General features: G+C 45.1%; 3 protein-coding genes across 3 annotated transcripts in view; 1 reads left to right on the top strand and 2 right to left on the bottom strand.

Annotated features, from left to right (window-relative positions):
- The window catches only part of cep135 (centrosomal protein 135), a 24,086-nt gene extending 17,085 nt beyond the window's left edge, over positions 1–7,001 (top strand). Inside the window, exons 19-25 of the mRNA XM_062556619.1 lie at positions 342–452; positions 908–1,093; positions 2,488–2,697; positions 3,124–3,326; positions 5,201–5,305; positions 5,590–5,763; positions 6,296–7,001. Of these exons, the coding sequence (XP_062412603.1) occupies positions 342–452; positions 908–1,093; positions 2,488–2,697; positions 3,124–3,326; positions 5,201–5,305; positions 5,590–5,763; positions 6,296–6,317 (1,011 nt within the window). The 3' untranslated portion in view covers positions 6,318–7,001. The remainder of the gene's footprint in view (positions 1–341; positions 453–907; positions 1,094–2,487; positions 2,698–3,123; positions 3,327–5,200; positions 5,306–5,589; positions 5,764–6,295) is intronic.
- Positions 7,002–9,036: 2,035 nt separating this feature from the next.
- On the bottom strand, positions 9,037–12,500 carry LOC134102796 (carbohydrate sulfotransferase 14-like). The gene is made up of 2 exons (XM_062557035.1): positions 12,104–12,500; positions 9,037–10,843 (listed from the first exon to the last, which is right to left on the bottom strand). The coding sequence occupies exons 1-2, from the start codon at positions 12,296–12,298 to the stop codon at positions 10,016–10,018; spliced, it is 1,023 nt and encodes a 340-aa protein (XP_062413019.1). The 5' UTR covers positions 12,299–12,500; the 3' UTR covers positions 9,037–10,015.
- Positions 12,501–14,385: 1,885 nt separating this feature from the next.
- LOC134102745 (carbohydrate sulfotransferase 14-like) overlaps positions 14,386–17,500 on the bottom strand; it is a 3,161-nt gene continuing 46 nt past the window's right edge. Inside the window, exons 1-2 of the mRNA XM_062556966.1 lie at positions 17,128–17,500; positions 14,386–15,732 (exon numbers count right to left, since the gene is read on the bottom strand). The exon at positions 17,128–17,500 is cut by the window's right edge and continues 46 nt beyond it. Of these exons, the coding sequence (XP_062412950.1) occupies positions 14,905–15,732; positions 17,128–17,418 (1,119 nt within the window). The 5' untranslated portion in view covers positions 17,419–17,500 and the 3' untranslated portion in view covers positions 14,386–14,904. The remainder of the gene's footprint in view (positions 15,733–17,127) is intronic.

Raw genomic sequence — 17,500 nt, 5'->3', positions numbered from 1 at the left:
TGTGTTGCCCCTCCAGCTACTGTACTGTGTGCTCTGCTCTGCCCTGTGTTGCCAGAGAGGGTTAAAGCGGAGCGAGAGGCGCAAACGTTCGATCATTTCCGCGTTCTGTCTTCACAAGGGGGAGGGGGGCTAAATCCCCCTTTAAGCAGACCTGCTAACATTCGAACTGAACTGCTTGCCTTGCTGCTTGATCTGACAGATATATCGATATCGATATCCCACTATGACGGCTTTGCAACACGCCCCTTTAAGCAGACCGGAACTGTTCGAATTTTGCTTCCATAGAGATGCATTACGTTGCTCTATCCTGTCAATAATTAAGGATCTTTGGTGTTGCCCAGGCGGTGCATGCTGAGATGGAGGAGGCGTTCCACGAGAAGGACGAGCTGAAGATGAGGGTCCAGTCCTACATCTCGGAGGTGGCCCGCATAGAGAACCTCATGGCTGCCAAAGTAAGATCACTAATGAAGCCCCAAATATAATCCCCCTGCATTTGGAAGTGGTTCGGTGGTAACGTCTGTGAAAGAGACTTCCGTAGTGTACGTACTTGATGTGGCAAACAGAGCGTGTTGTCTTGATATTCAGTGGTAAAACGCTGCTCCAGAAGTGAGCTCATTGCTGCCACTAAAATTTAAGCACATTCACCGAAGGTCAGGAATTTAGGCCCTTATTGTTAATGAGACCATGTGATGTCTCAACTCTCAACTGATTTTCCCTCTCTTCTGGACCTAGACTTGGCTGTAGTAGTTTGCATTCTCACAATCTGAAGTTTGTATTTTTCCATGATTTCCCAAAGAGGGATATTAGTTTTGTCGCAAAAAAGTGGTCCTCCAGATGTTCAGCTGTCTGTGCACACACCCTTAATGGTGGCGTTGTGTTGTGTGGTGTTGCTGTTGCTGTGTTCTAGGAGCTGGAGAACCGGGAGATGCTGGAGCGGTTCCGCATGGCCCACACGCAGGCGGAGGAGCGGGAGGTGCAGCTGCAGCAGGCCGAGGGCGTCACCAACTCCATCCGCCTGGAGCTGCTCTCCGCCGACACGGAGCGCAGGCACCTCCGCCAGAGAGTCAGCCACCAGGAGAGAGAGATCCAGGAGGTGAGAGAGAGAGAGAGAGAGAGAGAGAGAGAGAGAGAGAGAGAGAGATATAGAGAGAGAGAGATCCAGGAGGTGAGAGAGAGAGAGAGAGAGAGAGAGATATAGAGAGAGAGAGATCCAGGAGGTGAGAGAGAGAGAGGGAGATAGAGAGAGTCAGCCACCAGGAGAGAGAGATCCAGGAGGTGAGAGAGAGATAGAGAGAAAGAGAGAGAGAGAGAGTCAGCCACCAGGAGAGAGAGATCCAGGAGGTGAGAGAGAGAGAGAGATAGAGATAGATAGATAGAGAGAGAGTCAGCCACCAGGAGAGAGAGATCCAGGAGGTGAGAGAGAGAGATAGAGATAGAGAGATAGAGATAGAGATAGATAGATAGAGAGAGTCAGCCACCAGGAGAGAGAGATCCAGGAGGTGAGAGAGACAGATAGATAGAGATAGAGATAGATAGAGAGAGAGAGAGTCAGCCACCAGGAGAGAGAGATCCAGGAGGTGAGAGAGATAGATAGAGAGAGATAGAGATAGAAAGAAAGATAGATAGAGAGAGAGATAGACAGCCACCAGGAGAGAGAGAGATCCAGGAGGTGAGAGACAAAGAGAGAGAGGGAGAGGGAGAGAGAGATATAGATAGAGAGAGACAGACAGAAACACATTTTTTTCAAACACATTTCAGTCAGGACCATTTTGTCAGAGAAATGCTACAGTATTTGCATACAGTAATATGACATTTGGCGGTATGCTCTGTTCTGGGAGCCCCCTGCCCCATACATCAATGACAAACGAAGTCAGAAGAAGTATGGAGTGGAGGTGGGTTGCAAAAAGGCTTGCAGTGAAGCAGCAGGCAGAAGGTAGACTAAGGCAGCTTAAATGAGGTGCTCTGAATGATCTCTGCCACTGACAGTCAGCTGGGCCGGTAAGGAAGCTACATGGCCTGCTTGAGCTAACGCTATGCTCCATTTTTGGATACAGCACATTTGTTGTTAACAAGACTCTCCTCATCCTTTTGACACCTCTTGAAATTAAACCCGAATAGCAGTAATGTATTAAACACAATATTTATTTCAGCTGACGGCCTGAAAACTTCTGTGTGTGCCTCTGAGCCCAGCGCTAATAAAAAAGAGAATATAAAAAGAGAATATCTCTGCAGTGCTGAGCAGGCTGTTCGTAAGCCTTGTTCAGAAAAGCCTTTTGGGGACACATTGCCACATTTAGAAATGGCTTTGGAGCCCTTTTCCAACTCAAATAAATGTGCCCCTTAATATAGCTTTAATCTCTGAGCTGTGCTAAATTGCTGCTGTTGTTTCTCTGCGTCTCTCTCTCTCTCTCTCTCTCTCTCTCTCTCTCTCTCTCTCTCTCTCTCTCTCTCTCTCTCTCTCTCTCTCTCTCTCCATGGCTCGTGTAGCACATGAGCGCGCTGCAGGCGTACGAGGCCCAGGTGTCGTCTCTGGCGCGGGGCATGGCGCACCTGGAGGAGGAGGTGCAGGCGGCGCGGGGGGAGAAGGGCTCGGTGGTGGCCGACCTGGCCGCCGTCCGGGAGCTCTGCGTCAAGCTGGACTCCAGCAAGGAGCTGACCGCACGCCAGCTCACCGCCAAGAGCATGGAACTGGAGAGGGTGAGAGAGAGAGACACACACACACACTTACACACACTTACACATACACACACACACACACACACACAGATGTTGTATTCATATACAGTATGCATGTGTTACTCCGTGTACACTAACTTGTACAAATACATACACATTTAACTGTTTTGTTGAGTATGCAATTATATATCTACAACCCCATTTTCAAAAAAGTTAGAATGCTGTGTAAAATATATAAAAATATATAAAATATAGGACATAGACTACATATTACTGTAAATGTTTAAACTGAGAAAAAGTACTATTTTATGAAAAAAGAGCTCATTTTGAATTTGACGGTAGCAAAAAAGTCTAAAAAGAATTGGGAGAGCGCCATGTTTCCCATGTTTCCACAGTGTTGTGGTATTTGAGACCACCACGGTGACCTTTGACCCACGTTTCCCTCAGGTGTTGGGGGAGCTGGAGGACGTGCGCTCGGAGGGCGAGCTCCTGAAGAAGCAGCTGGCCAGCGAGCGCCTGGCGGTGCGCAACCTGGAGACGCTGCTCTCCACCAACCGGCAGAAGGAGTTCCAGACGCACCTGAGCTCCAGCGAGAGGGAGGCGGAGCTCAAGCTGCTCAAGGACCGCCTGGCCCTCGCCGACAGCAAGACGTAAGCCCTTGGAGGGGGGGAGGTCAAGGGTCACAAGAGTTTCTTCGCTGCATGGAAGGCACTAGGGTTAGGGTTAGGGTTAAGTACCTTGAAATTGATGGTCACAGCGCTGCCTTGAAGTTGACGGTGGGGGCTTAAAACGCCATTGAGCATGACTGGAGCCAGTGTAGAATAACACAGGAGGGGCCGAGATAGAGTACATTTCTGGGCTGTAAGGTACGTCGGCTTCACTTTATTTATGCCTTCACGGAGGCTTGGTTGCTGATCGGCTTCTGTGGCAAGTCCCCAAACAACAGCACTAGGAGGTTAACATCCAGTGGCGGTTTTAGACTGAATTACTCCCCGGGCGAGATCCCCCACGAGCCCCACCTGATTTCTCATGTAAATCAAACGAGAGTAATGGTAGCAAGCTATTACATTGTTATTTGTTTGTCACTTCGTCTGTTTTTATAACACAGAAGGATCGATGTAGGGGCAGCCGTGGTGTACTGGTTAGCGCACCGGGCTTGGAACCGGAGGGTTGCCGGTTCGATCCCCGACCAGTCCACCATGGCTGAAGTGCCCTTGAGCAAGGCACCTAACCCCTCACTGCTCCCCGAGCGCCGCAGGTTGGGCAGGCAGCTCACTGCTCTGGGTTGTGTGATTCACCTCACTGTGTGTTCACTGTGTGCTGTGTGTTCACTAAATCGGTTAAATTGGGTTAAATGCAGAGAACTGAATTTCCCTCACGGGATCAAAAAAGTATATATTCTATTCTATTCTTCTATTCTATGTATTTGGTATCAATGGAAAGCTCTGTTTCTCTCTTTCGTGCAATATATAGGTCTCATCTCGCTGCGACCAATAATCGCGAAGATGCTGCCCCGGGCGACCGCCCGGTTCGCCCGTACCTAAAACCGCCACTGTTAACATCTTATCTGTATTTTCATCTGTAACTGTAATACAAAGCACATGGAGTTGCTTCTGTGTGTGAAATGTGCTTTATAAATAAATCTGCCTTGTTTCGCTCTGGGGGAGACAGAGGGAAGAGTGGGCTAAATTAGAGTGTTAGGATTTCACAGAGAGAGAAGTAGGATTCTCAAACAGTGTGCCAGGAGACTAGGGGGAGACATCAAAGAGACCGAGAGAGAGAGAAAAGTACATCTATTCAGAGGATGAACTACAACAGGGGGAAGGATAACAAGGGAACCATGTTTAGGATTTCTCTACCCCTCAGAAGTTAGTGTGAGCTGGTGTTTGAGAAAAAAGAACCAAACTGGTAGGAGGAGGAGAGGAAGACTATGCATGTCTGTGTTTAAAATGTCCTCTTTTGTCTACATAATTACAGACAGTAGTATGCATATAGCTGTATTTAATGTAAACCCAACGGGGTGAAATAACACATGTGCTGTAGACATCAATGGCAAATGCTTATGTTTCTATGGTGACATACTTGTGGTCTAAGTAGTACCCAAGGTAAAGTTGTTATGCTAAGCAATGACCAAGGAGTGTGATCATATTTAACAGTCACCCTGGAGCATGTACATTACATTAACCAAGCCTAAAGAAGGTATGCTGTTGATACACAGTGTTCTGCACAGTTTGAGGCTATTTTTACAGTCGTTGCTCCATGGTTGAAGTCATAATGATGTTGGGTCAAGATGAGGTGCATTATAGTAGGCTGAGCCTGCTGTAAAAGGGAACCCTTTGCTGACAAGCAAATCATAGGCTTGCTTTGTGCGCAGTAAATCATTCGTAGACCCTTGCTTTGTTGAAAGGGTAATTTGCAAGTTCTATTTGAGTGGTAGGCTCACAGAGAGTGTGTGTGTGTGTGTGTGTGTGTGTGTGTGTGTGTGTGTGTGTGTGTGTGTGTGTGTGTGTGTGTGTGTGTACAGGGCGGGTCATGCCAGGGAAGTCTCTCAACTCCGGGGGAAATTGTCCCAGCTGCAGACGGAGATGGACGTTCTGAAGAGACAGCTGACCACCGAGCGCTTTGAGAGGTCCGTCCATCACCCTCCTTCTGCTCACCCACAATGCACTGCACCTCCGTAGTTTTACGCATTTCCTAATATTCAGTTTAGTATGCGTGCTGATTCCAGGGTCTAATGTTCTCTGGGACTCTGCCAGATGTCAGGCATGGGCCAGATTTGAAAATTGGATTATTATAACAGCTTTGACTGAAAATTTTTGAATCTTTGACTGACAAATCACTGCAGGCACAGAAGTGTTCCCTCCTTTGAGCCCTGTAACTTACTGAAGTAATCCTCTGTCTTTGTTGGCCTAGGGAGAGGGCCGTGCAGGAGATGCGGAGGCAAGGTGTGTCCTTCTCCTCTCTCAGAAGCTCCTCCCCTCTGAGCACCTCGCTGAGTCCCCGCCCACACAGTCCCCGCCCACTCTCCCCTGAGCGCTCGTCCATCCTCCGCACGCCTGACCGGACGGCAGACAAGACGCCAGACAAGTAAGCCTCCCTTCTAAACGTCCCTCCTGGACAGGACACCACCCAGAGTAAATGCCCGAGGTGCCTTCTGGAGTGACCTGAGGTGCGTTCAAGTTCACCGAACTTAGGCAAACATAGGCGAACGTTTGCAAACGTTCGCAAACAGCATTCCGTCAGCCTTGAGTTTTTGGCGAACGTTTGCTAACAATCGCAAACAGTCTGAGGACGTGGTGCGCCGCGAACATACAGTGGAACTGGACGTGAGTTTGACAAACGCAATAATGCAGTTACTGTTAGAATGGAATGTTAACACCAAATCGTTCAAATGTAACTGTTCAAAGAAAACATGTTCACCTCGACGTTCGCCTATGTTTGCCACATTTGACCGCACCTCTCCATTTATATACACAGCAGAGCAGGAGCATGTGTGGAGATTGTATTTACTGACCGGGTGCTCTTGTATCTGGGAATAATTTTGTTTAATTCTGCACACATTCTAAACTAACTATTTTTTTTAAATCTGATTTAATCTTCTGCCCTTTTTTCCCCCCAGAAGTGTGAGCTTCAAAGAGTGAAACCAAGGAGCCAAACCTCAGGAAACGAAGAGAACGTTAAATTTATACTTTAAATGCGGAGCTGGGGCTCTCTCAAGTGATCTCCCGCCAAGCCAAGCCATGATTGTCCACCCCAAACTTGAGGCACATTCTGGTGGCCAACCAAAACCCACTCCTGAGGTTATGGAGGCCTCTCCTCCTGCTTCTTCATAGTCAAGGCAGCTCAGCTCAGCTCAGCAGGAGGGTGGCCGTAGCTCAATCATGCCGAGTGCCTCTGGAGCGCATCACTTTTGCACATGAATGTAAAATTATGCGTGTCGTTTGAAGAAATCAAAGCAGTGGCACTAATTGTCTACCGTAATGTGAATATGTGTATGTGTATTTTTTTTTAAGAATTCTATATTTGTTAAGACTTATTTGTACTGTAACTGTCCGTTTTTTAATAAATTGATCCTAATCTTTTAGGGTCCTGCTTTTAATTATACCACATATTTGGCTACTGTGCATAATGACATGATTTACCAAATAACATGACTTACCAAATATGTTGCCATTCCTTATGCCACGGGCCAGTTTATATCCGATGGAAGTCTCTGTATACTTCTGAATTGCTCTGTTATGTTATCTGTGTGCACATGAAGTGATTCTATGGATCTTCTTTGTTAATTTATTCTGTGTGAATAAAACCATTCTTTGTTTCCTGTAGTCTGTGTGGGTTTTATAACGAGAAGGCTATTTTTATTTTATATCTACGGTAATCTAAGGATGAGGAAGAGGCGAGGAATCTGGCAAAACTCATTTCACTCAGTTCTTCAAAAATTCATTCCACATGAATGATGCCGAGGCTACAGTACATTGAGGTCGGATTGACAAGCCTGCAAAGCTTATCCTCATGTTATATTTTGTTTTGTCATAGTGGATCTGAATACAAAATCTACTATGAAATCCATAGAGATGCCCCACACATTTAACTCTGAAATATGCAAAGCAGGGCCATCTTTCTTTTCTAACATCATCAGTTTGTCAAATAACACCTGTTTTATTTTCCACTGTCAATAAGTGAAGAAATCCTCCCTCACAATTAGCCTGAACGTCTCAACTAATAAAGGCAATGACTTTTCACCTTTTTTCAAAGTGAAAATTGACAAATCGCTCAATTACAAATTCAACACCCGGAACTTACAGCTACAAATAGATGGAAACCTAACTCGATGTCAACTTGATAGACTATGAAACACTTGAAAAAAGCGGTACAGAATCTCAGCTCCTCCACTTTGCCTACAAATTTCTTCAAAACTTTTTTACCTTATAGCTGCAGATGTCCTTCAGATTGTAAATGTATCACTGCTGTCTGACACCTTTCCTAAGTCACTGAAAACAGCTGTTGTAAAGCTACTGCTCAAGAAGAATAACCTGGATATCTCCATCTCCAACTTACGGCCCATATTCAATCAACCTTTTATTGGCAAAATTATTGAAAATAATCAACTAACCACCTTCTTAACATCAAATGGGTATTTTGATTACTTTTCAGTCTGGTTTTGGGGCAAATCACAGCCCTCATTATAAGGTTTTCAATGACATACGCCACAACACAGATTTAGGTAAAACATCAATCCTAGTGCTACTGAACCTTAAAGGGATAGTTCGGATTTTAAGACACGAAGTTGTATGGGTTCCCTGTCAGCAACGTAGTGCATCAGCACTGACTTACCCCCGACAGCGTCCTGTGAGCCGAGATCCAGCCGGTTTTTGATCGTTTTTGATGCCGGACTATTTTCTTCAGCAAGTTTCTGGGGTCACGAAAGTAAAGTGTTTTTCTTCTCAAAACCATATGCGTTCAACAGAGTGATATATTTGCACCACAAAAACGTTGTCCAGCTGTCAGTAGCGCGCAGTGATAGGAATCGTGAAAAATAAGTAAGTGATAACGAGGTTTGAATTTTTCCTGGACAACGTTTTTGTGGTGCAAATATATCACTCTGTTGAACGCATATGGTTTTGAGAAGAAAAACACTTTACTTTCGTGACCCCAGAAACTTGCCGGACTACTTTCTTCAGCATCAAAAACGATCTAAAACCGGCTGGATCTCGTCTCACAGGACGCTGTCGGGGGTAAGTCAGTGCTGATGCACTACGTTGCTGACAGGGAACCCATACAACTTCGTGTCTTAATATCCGAACTATCCCTTTAAGTGCAGCATTTGACACTGATTGACACATCTTTAGAAAACCAGTCATGTTTTTGAGTGGTCGTGCATCATTCCCTCAGTCTGCGTTGAGATGGGAGAAATACGGATTTCAATGAAACCCATGAATAGGACTTCCTGCTTTCAATGATGTAAAATGATGATTTTTACATCATTGAAAGCAGGAAGTCCAACATTGAAATCCGTATTTCTCCCATCTCAAGGCAAACTGAGGGAATGATGCACGACCATTCAAAAACATGACTGATTTTCTAAAGATACAAAGCTTAATGCTAATCGGTGAAGTGTCCCTTTAAGTTACAATAATATTGATTGTCACTATATGAATGTAAACCAAACAATAGATCATTTTTTAGACGTGTTGCATAGTCTTTAAGTTTACCTCAATGAAGTACAGACCAAAGCTGTCTAGATGCAAGCTAGGCTGTAGATGCACAATTAAAACCACTGTAGCCATGCAATAACTAAAACCTGTTTTCACATCATGTAATAATTACTCTAAAAAGATCAGCAAGAAAATGGTAAGAGTATAGGTCTGAGAGAGAGTTTATTATGCAGTTTCTGTGGCATTTCTGTTGTATCAGATGATCAGTGGCATATCTTAGACAACTGGTAGGCCTACATTCTCAAATACCTCTTCACTAACCAGGCCAACAGTTCTTGATTTACAATGATTATTTTTCAGCATTTTATTGGTCAGGTCGGGGACATTTGTGGAAACTATTGCCTCAAATATCCAATCACGCACAGAAGACCCATGAACTGTTGATGCTCTATTACCCCAGGCTATTCAATCAGCAAGGAAATGATATGTCTGGATGTGTGAACCAATCCAGGACAGATGATGATCAGCACCTAGCTAACAGTTATTTGGAGAGCGCTCAACACATTTAAAGGACAAAGTGGATTTATGGCAGAAGTCATTCGAAACTGCTAACATACTTACAGCAGCATTAACACCAGACACTGGCACTGCCACAAAATGTGGTTGACGGAAGTTAAATGATGGACAAAATGTGATGTCTAACATGTCCCTAAAGGTAATTTAATAATTCACCAAAATCTGTTTGCCAATTTGATACCATGAGCAAGATCTTAAGCACACGCATCAGCTCAAATGCTTATGCACCTGAAACAACAGCTTTATAGCTCATGAGACATTTGATTAAATTGAGGCCCATCATGTTCCTCACATTACAGCTGTTCCTGGACCAGCTGTAACACAGAGCCAGCTGGTCAGAACCAAGGACAGATGCCACTTGGGTCTGGATCCAGACACGTTTTAAAAAGGTTCCACAGGAGTTGTCTAGGGTCCTTGAACAGAGATACTGAAAATCTCCTCTAGCCATTACAGTCGAATCTGTCTTATTTCCTGTCCAACCTCATCTAAACCACATCCTGTCAGTTTCCCGATCCTTTACATAAAATAATACAGTGGGGAGTGTAACACGGCTCCATATTTAAATAGCACCTGAAAATAATACTTAGGAAAGTCTGTCCGCCCCTGCGTTAGTGTCTGCAATACTCTGCTGTTGTGTTGGGGAGGGAGTATCCAAAGAGCGAGAAGTCCAGGATGTACTTGGGCAGGAGCTCTCGCAGTAGCTTCTGCGGTACGCTGCACAGGTAATAATGTAACGTTTCTTTAGTGACAGGTTTGTACCAAGACTGGCGCTCTGGAAAGCGCAGGTGGGGCGGTACGCCCACCTTCTTCAGTACATGCGCGGCGTCCTCCTCAAGCCGCTCGTACGTGCCAATGAAGTCGTAGGTGATGGCGCACGGCTGGCAAAGGTTGTATATGGGCATCCAGTGTTCGTTCATGCCCTCCGACTCCTCGTCCAACAGGTAGTGCACGAACTCCGTGAAGGTCACGTCGTCGCCGTCAATGTTGGTGTCATTGGCGCGGCCCTTGCGATAGCGGCGGATGATCTCGGCGCCGTACTTTTTCTGGTACGACTCGATCTCGCCTAACTTGTTGCGGTAGGCCGACAGCAGGCGCGCCATGGGCTGACGCACGAACATGAACTTGTAGTAGTGCCGCAGCCGGTGGCGAATCTGCTCCGGCTGCAGGTCGGACAGGAAGAGGAGATCGGTGCGGTGGTCCATCTTACCCTTCGCGTCCACGCCTGGCAAGGCGCCACTCAGGACCTTCAACATGCGCTTCCAGTTGGAGCAGGCCACCTTGGGCACGTAGCAGTAGAGGAAGTGGTGCTCCTCGCTCACCAGGATGTGCTGCAGCAGAGTCTTGCGCTGGAGGGCGTTCAGCGACCACACGTTGTGCGGCATGTTCTTTTGGCTGCACATCGACTGGATGGTGCGGTTACGGATCTCCTGCATAATCTGATAGAAAAGTTAGTGGACAGTGTTACTTACTGGAGCTGATATTTTAAAACTGCCAGTAGGAGGCTTCCAGAATAGGCCTCACATTGGACACATGGACAGATTTCCATTCAGGCTTTAACTAACTATTTCTTTTCCCATTGTTGATGATTATTTTCTCAGTTGATCAATTATCAGTTGGGCCTATGAAGTCATAACATGGTGACAAATGTCAGTTTTTGTCAAAGCACGAGTCAAATGCCTGATTTTATCCACACCTCTATAGATATTCAATTTATTGTCACTGAGTAATGACTAATTAATTAACAATTAACCAATGAGAAATCTCTAGTAAAGGCTATACAGTATATTTTTCCCTTTCTTATTTATTATATGTAAAGTAGCCTACAGGCTAAATACAGAGTATAAAGTTTCTGTTGAGTTTCTGTAGGCCAATAGAGTTTCTGTTGTATCAGGTGATCAGTGGCATTTCTTAGACAACTGGTAGGCCTACATACCTCTTCACCGACCAGATCAACATTTCTTGATTTACAGTGATTATTTTTTCAGCATTTTGTTTGTCACGTAGGGGACATTTTTGGAAACTTATCACCTTAAATACCCCATCATCACGAATAGAAGACCATGAACTGTTGCTCTATAACTCTCCAGTCATTATATTGTCAGCACTATAAAGTTGCCCCATATCTACTCATCTATACACTCTCGAACTACATCCTTAAAGAACATCATGCGTTGCTCTTTAATTTCCCAGGAGGATTCAAGGTGCATCATTTCATCTCATCCCAGAAACACTGTTCTCCTTACAAACATGCTTTGGCTTGGCTACTTCTTCCAATGAAACCTCTAGTTAGACCAATAAACAAGTGAACTGTTTGTGTGGGCTGTTTCTTTCAGCTGCTAAAATAGGTTTCGTGAATTTGGGAATTTGCATGGATTATGTGTGCACTGTGCAGTACCACACAAACTGGCTGAAACTTTATGAACGCTCACTATCGTGGCTATATAGCCTGTATCAGGCAAATCACTCATACAAAAGGCCATTAAAGTAAAGGCAAGTCCACAAACCTATATCCTGTAGGCCTAATGAAATCCCTAAGTTATACTCAAACGTGAAGATTGGCAAGTCAAAACACATCCTCAAACCCTGCATTAACCACTTCACACACACCAACTTGAATTTGCATTATTTCTAAAAACTGTATGAGGGTATTTAACAAACAATCATACCAGGGTAATCACTATGGGAAATGAACTCACTTGAGATTCCACGTTCGCAGTTGAATCATGATTCCTAACTTGATCATTTAGATGGCTGCTGTTCCCTCGGGGTGGTGGAGTCTCCGTATTATTCAGCATTCCGTTCTCTATCATCAAGAGAAGGCCTCCGGACGCCAAGATAACGACGAACGTTAGCACTGAAGGCAAGACTGCTGAAATCTGACGTGGAGACATCGCGCTCACTAGTGGTCTACAGTTTATAAACAAACCGCTCGAGGCCAACCGACCCCCTTCACAAACGCACCGGCATCATCTTCTCACCAGCATGAAGGTTTGAAAAAAGACCAATACAGCTTTGACTGAAAGTCTCTAATCACTGCAAGCACAGAAATGTTCCTTCGTTTGAGCTCGGTCATTTATTGAGGTAATGCTCTGACTTAATGCGAGGAAGGAAGAGGGCCGTGCAGAAGATGCGGGGGCCAGGTGTGTCCTTCTCCTCTCTGAGCACCTCGCTGAGTCCCCGCCCACACAGTCCCCGCCCACTCTCTCATGAGCACTCTTCCATCCTTCAGGTGCCTGAACGAATGGCAAACAAAACGCTAGACAAGTAATTCTGTAAAGACTACCTCCTTAACATCCCCCTTGGACAGGACACGACCGACCCAGTAAATGCCCAGGTGCCTTCTGGAGTGGCCTGCGTGTGTAAAGATTGCCTCATGCCAAATGCCTATACTAGAACACATCACCTTTGCACATGAATGTCAAATTATTATTATTATTATTTTAAATAATAAGATAAGAATCCATATATTTGTTAATAAAAGCATTCTTTGTTTCCTGTAGTCTGTGTGGGTTTTATAAGAGATGGTAAGATGTGATATCTACGGTAAGATGTGATATCTACGGTAATCTAAGTCAGGATGAGGAACAGGCTTCATCTGGCAAAACTCATTTTTGCTGAGCACACAGCTTTTTTGGGCCGGGTTGGCAACACCCAGTGTTTGGGTATTTCTTAACTGAGGTACCGCCAGTTCTTGCAAAATTCATTCCACATGAATGCTCCCGGGGCTACATTGAGGTCGGATTGACAAGCCTGCAAAGCTTATCCTCATGTTTTTTTCCCCCTACTACCAAATGAGCTGGCTGCCACTCAAGGTCCGTCTATAACTGCAGTGACCACCTAATAAATGGCTCCTCTATCCCAGAGATTTTGTTGTTGTTTCCAGGCAGCAACACTGACTGTACTAACAAAATGCTTCCTCTTTAAAATTGAGTAGGATTTGTGTTTAAAATTGCTTATTGTACTCCAATAAACACAGCATAGATAACACCAGTCAGCTTCAGGAATGTGTTTATTGGATCTCACTTGATGTGGGGAAAGCGTGGAAGATGAGCACAGTGTGCATCCTGGCTACCAGCTGGCAAGACACTGCAGGTGTTTCTGTGTGTGTGTGTGTGTGTATGTGTGTGTGTGTGTGTGTGTGTGTGTGTGTGTGTGTGTGTGTGTGTCTTTTCACAGATGTTGGAAGAACGGTCCACTGAGGGAGAGAAATTAAATAACGAATGACCACAGGAACACAGGCTGAGTCTCTGCTCCAAAATGTTTGACTTGGAAGATATCACACAAAAGATGATCATCAGAAGGAGTATCCAGAGGTGTGACGGCTATAGCAGAGTACATGGTTATTTTTTTGTTAAGTTACAATATTTACAATATTGATTGCCACTGCATAATCGTAAACCAAGAGCTCTTTTGCATTACAGCGTATTCTGGATTCCCTGTAGCCAGACAGAGAAAAGTGCATTTACTTGTAGCAACAGCTACAAGTGATACATTTAAGACCCACAGATCATTTCTTCGATGTGTTGCATAGTCTTTAAGTTTACCTCAATGAAGTACAGACTAAAGCTGTCCAGATGCAAACTAGGCTGAAGATGGACAATTAAAACTACTGTAAGTCATATAATACACAAAAACCTGTTTTCACATCATGTAATAATTACTCTAAAAAGGGGCTATTCAATCAGCAAGTCAATGGTAACAGTAAGTCTGGACGTGTGAACCAATCCAGGACAGATGATGATCAGCGCCTTGCTACAGTACCAGTTATTTGAGGAGTACTCTACACATTTGGACGAGGTGAATTTATGGCAGAAGTCATCCGAAACTGCTAACATACTTTCAGCAGCTTTAACACCAGATACTGGTACTGCCACTAATAATGTGGTCGACGTGTGTGTCGTATTATTTTCTCCTTTCCTTTTAAACATCCATCCCATCTACTGATTCATAGGGCCGAAAGTTAAATGACGGGCAAAAGTGATGTTGTCCCTGAAGCTAATTTAATAATTTGCCACAATTTGATACCATGAGCAGTATCCTAAGCACAAACATCAACTCAAATGCTTCTGCACACCAAACAGGGACACTTCTGGAACACTTTGCTCATCTACTGACTTTGCACTTTGCCAGACATTTGATTAAATTGAAGCCCATCGTGCTCCTCACATTACAGATGTTCCTGGACCAGCTGTAACACAGAGCCAGCTGGTCAGAACCAAGGACAGATGCCACTTGGGTCTGGAATCCAGAGACGTTTTTTAAAAGGTTCCCCAAGAGTTGTCTAGGGTCCTTGAACAGAGATGCTGAAAATCTCCATTAGCCATTACAGTCGAGTCTGTCTTACTTCCTGTTCACATAGTGGTTTCAACCTCATCTAAACCACATCCTGTCAGTTTCCCGATCCTTTACATAAAATAATACAGTGGGGAGTGTAACAGGGCTCCATATTTAAATAGCACCTGAAAATAATACTTAGGAAAGTCTGTCCACCCCTGCGTTAGTGTCTGCAGTGCTCTGCCGTTGTGTTGGGGAGGGAGTATCCAAAGAGCGAGAAGTCCAGGATGTACTTGGGCAGGAGCTCTCGCAGTAGCTTCTGCGGTACGCTGCACAGGTAATAATGTAACGTTTCTTTAGTGACGGGTTTGTACCAAGACTGGCGCTCTGGGAAGCGCAGGTGAGGCGGTGCGCCCACCTTTTCCAGTACATGCGCAGCGTCGTCCTCCAGCCGCTCGTACGTGCCAATGAAGTCGTAGGTGATGGCGCACGGCTGGCAAAGGTTGTACATGGGCATCCAGTGTTCGTTCATGCGCTCCGACTCCTCGTCCAACAGGTAGCGCACGAACTCCGTGAAGGTCACGTCGTCTCCGGCGATGTTGGTGTCCTTGGCGCGGCCCTTGCGATAGCGGCGAATGATCTCGGCGCCGTACTTCTTCTGGTACGACTCGATCTCGCCGAACTTGTTGCGGTAGGCCGACAGCAGGCGCGCCATGGGCTCACGCACAAACATGAACTTGTAGTAGTGCCGCAGCCGGTGGCGGATCTGCTCCGGCTGCAGGTCGGACAGGAAGAGGAGGTCGGTGCGGTGGTCCATCTTGCCCTTGGCGTCCACGCCGGGAAGGGCGCCACTCAGGACCTTCAGCATGCGCTTCCAGTTGGAGCAGGCCACCTTGGGCACGTAGCAGTAGAGGAAGTGGTGCTCCTCGCTCACCAGGATGTGCTGCAGCAGAGTCTTGCGCTGGAGGGCGTTCAGCGACCACACGTTGTGCGGCATGTTCTTTTGGCTGCACATCGACCGGATGGTGCGGTTACGGATCTCCTGCATAATCTGAAAGACAAGTAGGGGGACAGTGGTTACTTACTGGAGCTGATGTTTTAAAACTACCAGTAGGAGGCCTCCAGTAGGCCTCACATTGGACACATGGACAGATTTCCATTCAGGCTTTAACTAACTATTTTCTTTCCCATTGTTGATTCATATTTTCTCAGTTTATCAATTAGCAGTTGGGCCTATGAAGTCATAACATGGCGACATGGTGACAAATGTCCGTCAGTTTGTCAAAGCCCAAGAAAGTGTCAAATGCCTGGTTTTGTCCACACACCTAAGATAATAAATCAATTGTCACTAAGTAATGACTAATTAATTAACAATTACTTACTGGCAATTTGATGATCATAATTAACCAATGAGAACTAGCTCTAGTATACATTTTCTTTCTATCTATCGTTCTTTCTTTATAATATGTACAGTACATGTATAGAACATACAGGCTAAATATGTATGAAGTAGCAAAGTTTCTGTTTGAGAGTTTCTGATTAGTTTCAGTAGTTTATGTTGTTTCAGGTCATCAGGTCATTCTTAGACAACTGGTACATTCTAATCCCTTCTCAAATACCTCTTCACTGACAAGGCCAACATTTCTGGACTTACAGTGATTATTTCTCAGCATTTTGTTTGTCAGGTCTGGGGTATTGGGCTATTTGTGGAAACTATTGCCTAAAATACCCCATCACGCACAGACCCAAAAACTGGTCGGTGTTCTATTACTTCAGTCATTATATTGTCAGTACTATAAAGTTGCCCCCAGAACACTCTTGAACAACATGCTTAAAGAGCATCATCATGCATGCGTTGCTCTTTAATTTCCCAGGAGGATTCAAGGTGCATCATCTCATCTCATCTCATCTCAGTAAAAGAAACACTGCTCTCTTTACAAACATGCTTTGGCTTGGCTACTTCTTCCAATAAACCTTCGAGCCAGACTTATAAATTAACAAGTGAGCTGTTTATGTGAACTGTTCATTTGAGCTGCTCAAATAGGTTTCGTGAATTTGGGAATTTGCATGGATTACGCGTGCAGTAAATCCACGGTCACAAACTGGCTAAAACTTTATGAAGGCTCACCATAGTCTACAGTACAGCCAACAGGCATATCGCCCTTGTGTACATAACAAAAGGCCATAGGCCTATAGATTAAAGAAAGGGCAAGTCCATAAACCTATATCCTGTTGTCATTAATCCGTAAATTACTACTCAAACGTGGTGAAAAAGAATGGCAAGTCAAAACACATTCTCAAGCCATGCAGTAAAACCACATCACACACCAACTTCATCGCTGCGCTATTTGTAAAACTGTATCTAACATAGTCTGCTTGAGAGTTATAGGGTATAAAGCAAACAAGCATAGCCTACTAGGGAAATCACTATGGAAAATTAACTCACTTGGGATTCCACGTCCGCAGTAGAATCATGATGCCTAACTTGCTGGAGATAGTTTACATTCTTGCTGTTCCCTCGGGGTGGTGGAGTCTCCATATTATTCAGCATTCCTTTCTCTATCATCAAGAGAAGGCCTCCGGACGCCACGATAACGGCGAACGTCAGCACTGAAGGCAAGACTGCTGAACTCCGACGCGGAGACGTCGCACTCACTAGTGGTCTAAAGTTTATAACCGAACTGCCTCGAGACCCACCGACCCCCTTCTTCACAAACTCCTGCTTACGCGCCGGCATCTTCGTAACAGTTCGTATCCTGTCCTTTTCGGGAAACAAAGGAAGTCGGCTAGTCTAAAACATTTTCATCACGTTCACTCCG

Source organism: Sardina pilchardus, chromosome 15 (assembly GCF_963854185.1).
Source record: "Sardina pilchardus chromosome 15, fSarPil1.1, whole genome shotgun sequence".
Lineage (NCBI taxonomy): Eukaryota > Metazoa > Chordata > Actinopteri > Clupeiformes > Clupeidae > Sardina > Sardina pilchardus.
The sequence above is the reverse complement of the archived record's forward strand: the minus strand, read 5'-3'. Positions and strand labels throughout refer to the sequence as shown.

Excerpts from the sequence above, each read along its gene's own strand:
- LOC134102796 (XM_062557035.1), bottom strand. The coding sequence starts at position 12,298 with ATGTCTCCACGTCAGATTTCAGCAGTCTTGCCTTCAGTGCTAACGTTC. Across the intron at positions 10,844-12,103 it reads CTGCGAACGTGGAATCTCAA|ATTATGCAGGAGATCCGTAA; the intron begins GTGAGTTCATTT and ends CTTTTCTATCAG.